The sequence below is a fragment of the Clupea harengus genome, chromosome 9 (genome assembly GCF_900700415.2).
Source record: "Clupea harengus chromosome 9, Ch_v2.0.2, whole genome shotgun sequence".
Taxonomy (NCBI): Eukaryota; Metazoa; Chordata; class Actinopteri; order Clupeiformes; family Clupeidae; genus Clupea; species Clupea harengus.
In genome coordinates, this window is record NC_045160.1 from 27,777,631 (window position 1) to 27,785,130 (window position 7,500).

At 44.9% G+C, this 7,500-nt stretch overlaps 1 protein-coding gene across 1 annotated transcript in view; it reads left to right on the top strand.

The window, feature by feature from the left end:
• The window catches only part of LOC116221767 (adhesion G protein-coupled receptor G3-like), a 14,489-nt gene that overhangs the window by 2,042 nt on the left and 4,947 nt on the right, over positions 1–7,500 (top strand). Inside the window, exons 2-6 of the mRNA XM_031572924.2 lie at positions 60–195; positions 1,357–1,530; positions 2,978–3,097; positions 3,964–4,009; positions 7,017–7,117. Coding sequence (XP_031428784.2) covers positions 60–195; positions 1,357–1,530; positions 2,978–3,097; positions 3,964–4,009; positions 7,017–7,117 — 577 coding nt within the window. The remainder of the gene's footprint in view (positions 1–59; positions 196–1,356; positions 1,531–2,977; positions 3,098–3,963; positions 4,010–7,016; positions 7,118–7,500) is intronic.

Genomic DNA, 7,500 nt, shown 5'->3' on the forward strand with positions numbered 1-7,500 from the left:
GCCCCTGCTCTTCTATCCCTCCCCCCCCCCCCCCCCCCCCCCCCCCCCCCTCACCACAGGGCAATACGCAACATCACCAATCTGGGAAAACAGAAGGAGATCCTCACCTTGACGACGGTCTCCGTCACAGAAGTCAGCAATGACCACCAGGACAGCTTCTGCATCGCGTTGCCCTCTCAGACCCAACAGAGATCGGTATGGCTGACAGCTCCATCGATGTGTGTAGACATGTGGTTTGATGCCTGAGATCAGAGATCGGTATGGCTGACAGCTCCATCGATGTGTGTAGACATGTGGTTTGATGCCTGAGATCAGAGATCGGTATGGCTGACAGCTCCATCGATGTGTGTGGACATGTGGTTTGATACCTGAGATCAGAGATCGGTATGGCTGACAGCTCCATCGATGTGTGTAGACATGTGGTTTGATGCCTGAGATCAGAGATCGGTATGGCTGACAGCTCCATCGATGTGTGTAGACATGTGGTTTGATGCCTGAGATCAGAGATCGGTATGGCTGACAGCTCCATCGATGTGTGTGGACATGTGGTTTGATACCTGAGATCAGAGATCGGTATGGCTGACAGCTCCATCGATGTGTGTGGACATGCGGTTTGATGCCTGATGTAGATGGACAGGTGGTGGAACACACCACACACTGTTGGAGACGGGTTAAATGTGCAATGTGCAAAGATGTCAAATTACAGTCACTATGCAGGACGTAGCCCAGGTAGATCAGGCGTCCTCAAATTACAGTCACTATGCAGGACGTAGCACAGGTAGATCAGGCGTCCTCAAATTACAGTCACTATGCAGGACGTAGCACAGGTAGATCAGGCGTCCTCAAATTACAGTCACTGTGCAGGACGTTGCCCAGGTAGATCAGGCGTCCTCAAATTACAGTCACTGTGCAGGACGTAGCCCAGGTGGATCAGGCGTCCTCAAATTACAGTCACTGTGCAGGACGTTGCCCAGGTAGATCAGGCGTCCTCAAATTACAGTCACTGTGCAGGACGTAGCCCAGGTGGATCAGGCGTCCTCAAATTACAGTCACTGTGCAGGACGTAGCCCAGGTGGATCAGGCGTCCTCAAATTACAGTCACTATGCAGGACGTTGCCCAGGTAGATCAGGCGTCCTCAAATTACAGTCACTATGCAGGACGTTGCCCAGGTAGATCAGGTAGATCGGGCATCCTCAAGTGTGTCAGGTGTCAGGTGTCAGGTGTCAGGTGCCACTTTATTAATTAAAGAGAGGAAAAAATCCACAAAAACAGACAGTACAAGGAGCCAAAACGAAACTAATGCCCTCCCCCATACCCCCCCCATACCCCCCCCCCCCTTGTGATCTGGGTTTCAGGGCAGTACTACTACTATCCCGGGGTTTTGCTCCGCCCAATTGGAACTTGTATCCCGGACTGATGATGTCACAGTGGAGGTCCAGCCAGAAGTGCTCTCGCAGGTGGCCAGCAGATCAGGCGGCGAGAAGCTCAACGTTGGAACGTTCTGGTTCTTTGACAACTCGCTGTTCTCGGTAAAAGATTTGCATGTATCGAATTTAGTATGTGCTTTTGTGTGTTTGTGTTTGTGTGTGTGTTTGTGTGTGTGTGTGTTTGTGTGTGTGTGTGTGTGTGTGTGTGTGTGTGTGTGTGTGTGTGTGTGTGTGTGTGTGAGCTTTTGTTATAAGCAGCTCACAGTAATGGTCACACTATAGGTTTCGCCGGTATGCATGCTGCCTATGAGGCCTGTAGTCTTGGTGTTGTTAGCACTTTGTTTAAGAAAGGTCCCAATGAACTTATTTACAGAGCTGCTCACACACACACACACACACACACACACACACACACACACACACACAAACACACACACACACACACACACACACACAAACACACACACACACACACACACACACACACACACACACACAAACACACACACACACACACACACACACACACACACAAACACACACACACACACACACACACACACACACACACACACCCACACAGACACACACACACAGAGCTGCTCAAATACGCTCAAGTATCACCATTCAAATACCCCCACTACTATTGATTGTAAGAGTGACCGTAGTCCATGAGATTTGAGGTGAGAGGGTTCCTCATGTTAGGAGGAGGAGAAAGCTACATGCAGAGATGTGCAGAACTCCTGTGTTTCACCCTCTGCAAACACACACACACACACACACACACACACACACACACCACCACCACCACCACCACCTCTCCTCAACCACAGCCACCAAACTGGACACACAGCACGGTAGCCTGCCTCCAGGCCTGCACTCAGACTCAGCTGGATTTGAATATCTTTGAATATTAGACACGGTGTCGCACAGTGCTGCTGTCAACCTGGGCCATATTTTGTTTAGATCTTTTTGGGTCCAATTTTACTAAGGACCTAGCCTGACGATGTCATACTCATAATTCTACTCAGAATATGAGTCTGATACTGCTCCATTGGGCTGTGATTATGGGGCTTGTTTCAGCCGAACCAGGAAAGAAAATGCCTCTTCGCTCAATTGGATATAGCTAGAACCAATTAGAGCAACGTAGTATGACCATAACGTAGACCATGGGGCCAGCTGATACATTAAACTTTTACCGGATCCCGTAGGAAGGACGACAAAAACATCTTTTCGATCGACAAATGCCTTGATCGTGTTTCTCTGTTCCTCTTTCAAAATGAATGTGCTGTCAATGTCTTCTAAAACAGACTCGAATCTCCACATTTCAGCTCTCCAACGGCAGCCATGTTTGTTGAAAACGAATTCACCCCAAAAGCTCTTTGGTGACGTGGTTGATTACGTTACGGTTGATCATCTGTCCATCATCGTATAAAGCCCGCCCTGACAATTTGATTGGTCTATCTATCTCCTCACAGATTTTTGTAAGGAGATAGTTTCTCCCACATGCACACACACACACATACTGTACACATGTGTGTTTTCACAGGTGGAGCAGGATAACGTGTCTCTGCTGAACTCGCGGGTGGTGGCCTTGGATCTGGGTCGGGATGTCAGCAGCCTGCAGACCCCAGTCCAGCTCACGTTCTACGGGCAGAACATGACACAGGTGAGGAACCGCCTGTTTCCCAACTCACTCTCCGTCCTCGTATCATACATATAGTCTCTCTTTTCGTTGTGAGTTTGTTCATTCGTTCATTCGTTCATTCGTTCATTCGTTTATTCGTTTATTCGTTCATTCGTTCATTCGTTCATTTGTTCATTCGTTCATTTGTTCATTCACAATTACTGTAATCAATTTACCAATTGATTAGTTCTTCCCGCCTTGTCTTTTGTCCTCCTTCATCTCCCCCTCCCATCATTTGTGTGATCTAGTGTGGAATACAAATAAAAATACAGATACAAATACAAATACAAATACATTATTCGTGAAGGCATCAACAGATCGACCCGGAAACATTCGTTATTATGACACCCCATTCAAGGGTCAATGTCGTAACACGAGGAGCAGGAAGGGTCAAGGGTCGATGTCGTAACACGAAAACACTAGATTAGAAAAATAAAACATCTGCCCGATTTCTGGCATAAACTTCCAGTAAAAACTTCCAGTATAAACTTCCAGTATAAACAGCACCAGGTGTAAACAACAGTATAAACAGCACCAGGTGTAAACAACAATAAAAACAGCACCAGGTGTAAACAACAGTATAAACAGCACCAGGGGGGTATTCGTCGTAGCTCGCTAAGCGGTTTAGATCGATATGTAACCATGGTGATTTATCAAAAGTTGCTTCCACGAACCAAAAAGAGGGCGTTTTTTATCTTAGCCTGAAAATTAGCTCGCTAAACCGCTTAGCGAGCTACGACTGGTCTCCTATTCGAATCCAGATACAGATACAGACACTGCTTGCGTGACATGTGACATGTGACATGTCCGCCATGTTGAGCCAAGCTCCTGTTTTCTCTTTAATACAGAACGCGTCCTTAACACCTCAGTGTGTCTTCTGGGACGTGGAAGACGGTATAGTAACCTTCCTCTCATCCTCTCATCCACCTGTCCTTCCTCTCATCCTCTCATCCACCTGTCCTTCCTCTCATCCACCTCTCCTTCCTCTCATCCACCTCTCCTTCCTCTCATCCTCTCATCCACCTCTCCTTCCTCTCATCCACCTCTCCTTCCTCTCATCCACCTCTCCTTCCTCTCATCCACCTCTCCTTCCTCTCATCCTCTCATCCACCTCTCCTTCCTCTCCTTCCTCTCATCCACCTCTACTTCCTCTCATCCACCTCTCCTTCCTCTCATCCTCTCATCCACCTCTCCTTCCTCTCCTTCCTCTCATCCACCTCTCCTTCCTCTCATCCACCTCTCCTTCCTCTCATCCACCTCTCCTTCCTCTCATCCTCTCATCCACCTCTCCTTCCTCTCATCCTCTCATCCACCTCTCCTTCCTCTCCTTCCTCTCATCCACCTCTCCTTCCTCTCATCCTCTCATCCACCTCTCCTTCCTCTCATCCTCCCATCCACCTCTCCTTCCTCTCATCCACCTCTCATCCTCTCATCCACCTCTCCTTCCTCTCATCCACCTCTCCTTCCTCTCATCCACCTCTCCTTCCTCTCATCCTCTCATCCACCTCTCCTTCCTCTCATCCTCTCATCCACCTCTCCTTCCTCTCATCCTCTCATCCACCTCTCCTTCCTCTCCTTCCTCTCATCTACCTCTCCTTCCTCTCATCCACCTCTCCTTCCTCTCATCCACCTCTCCTTCCTCTCATCCTCTCATCCACCTCTCCTTCCTCTCATCCTCCCATCCACCTCTCCTTCCTCTCATCCACCTCTCCTTCCTCTCATCCACCTCTCCTTCCTCTCATCCTCTCATCCACCTCTCCTTCCTCTCCTTCCTCTCATCCACCTCTCCTTCCTCTCATCCTCTCATCCACCTCTCCTTCCTCTCATCCTCTCATCCACCTCTCCTTCCTCTCATCCTCCCATCCACCTCTCCTTCCTCTCATCCACCTCTCCTTCCTCTCATCCTCTCATCCACCTCTCCTTCCTCTCATCCTCTCATCCACCTCTCCTTCCTCTCATCCTCTCATCCACCTCTCCTTCCTCTCATCCACCTCTCCTTCCTCTCATCCACCTCTCCTTCCTCTCCTTCCTCTCATCCTCTCATCCTCTCATCCACCTCTCCTTACGTGTGTATGTGTGTGTCTATGTGTGAGAGGGCGTGTGCATACGTGTGTATGTGTGTGTCTATGTGTGTGTGCATACGTGTGTATGTGTGTGTATATGTGTTTATGTGGGTGTGTGTGTGTGTGTCTGTATGGTGTGTAATGTGGCATTTAAGCTGCTCTATGAAGTCATTTATTAATAACTCATTAACAACACAGTATGCAGTTACTCAGGAAATTAGAACACATTTCACTGTTATTCATAGGCTCTGGAACACACTTGAGAATTATTCAGAAATCTAGAACACACTAGAGGTTGGTGTTTCAGATTTAGAGGACATACCATAGCAACATCTGTGACACATACCATAGCAACATCTGTGAGTTTGCAGTGTTTTGTCACAGACAGATAATACGTCAACGTTACCTAGCCAGGGTGCCAAAAGTGAAAACATATTGGGAATTATAAAAACTATTCTCTCATTGCATTACAGTTTTTTTCTAATCATTTTCAATCTTATCTCAATACCATGAACACTTTTCCCAAACACTTCACACAGTGGACTTTACAGGCACCTCAGCATATCAGTTAACCTTTGGTGCAAAATGCACTACAACCACCAAAACACAACTCATGCTGCCATAACTTTAGCACATGTTCTCTCTCAGAGTACAATGACCTAAACAACACTAACAACTTGAAGCATTGCCAATTGCATATATAACATGTTGCTGTGTCCTCCAGTTTGGCATAGATTATTAGTGATGCATTGCAAAAAAAGAGAAAAAACACAAACAGACAAACACTTCTTTGGACTACAGTAATAACGTTTGTAATATTACAGTGAACAAAGAATTCTAAAATGCTGCAATATGTTTCATTACAGCCATATGCTAAACTTGCACGTGTTACTGTACTATATAGGCTTACTATACTATAACAAAAAGGCATTACAGTTTTTCTCCATTGCTTTGGCACATTTTTCCATTCACTGTTTACTTTTTCAAAACAGCTCACACACAGCCCTTAACTCAAAACTGATCACTCACCCATCAAAACCAAACATTTCCATCAAAACATACAATTTGTGCTTAATTGAATGTGTATGCTTTCTCATTTATTGAACAATGGATAACCAAATTCAAACTACAGCTATCAATATCAACCTCTGCAGCCATCACTTCAACTTTTGTGCAGCACCCTCACAGTATTGATCATTTTACCACTGACAACATACTACAATTTGGGTTTTGTACTGAGCACTCTAACTTAGGGAATATACTGTCAGAAAGTAGTTGAAATCTGAAAATTTGTATACAGTAAAATATTGCAGTTCTGTTTTTGTATGGCTGAATACTGTAAAATATATTCTAAACAAGAAACTGTCGACACCATTGATTTACATTCGTTCTACTGTGTAAAAAATCTCAATGATTCTGACACAAAAAATTGAATTGCAGTCATTTTTCCACATTACATGTATATTCTGTAAGAAGTCAAAATGACAGGTTTCAATATACAGTAAAAAGGTTAAATCTGTTCTGCAGTGAACATTCTCCCCCTGCCACCAGTGTGGGACAGTGTGTTGATTGTGTAAAAATAGTGCAATAGGCTGTAAATACTGTAAATATACAGTAATCAGAATTCTAGCGTGAATATTGTAAATTACTTTAGTAAAACTACAGTACTACATTGTATTGTGGCAACACACTTTACAAAAGTAAAGTGACTTTTCATGTGTGTGTGTGTGTGCACTTTCATCTCGTGTAGTAGCTCCATGTCAGGCACACATGTGATACATGCCCTTATATCTAGGTGTGTGTGTGTGTGTGTGTGTGTGTGTGTGTGTGTGCTTTAGAGGCCACGGCTAAGTGGAACTCATATGGTTGTAAGACTGTGGTTGCGGAGGGAACGGTTACCTGCTTCTGCAATCATCTGTCCTTCTTCGCTGTACTGCTGGTAAGAGACAGACTGAGACCATATGCACTTAAACTATATACTATATGCACTTAAACTATATACCATATGCACTTAAACTATATACCATATGCACTTAAACTATACACCATATGCACTTAAACTATATACCATATGCACTTAAACTATATACCATGTGCACTTAAACTATATACCATATGCACTTAAACTATATACCATATGCACTTAAACTATATACCATATGCACTTAAACTATACACCATATGCACTTAAACTGTATACCATATGCACTTAAACTATATACTATATGCACTTAAACTATATATATCATATGGATCTACATTATGTGCAGTATGGATTTATGACATATACTCTGTGTAGCCACTATATGTGTGTGTGTGTGT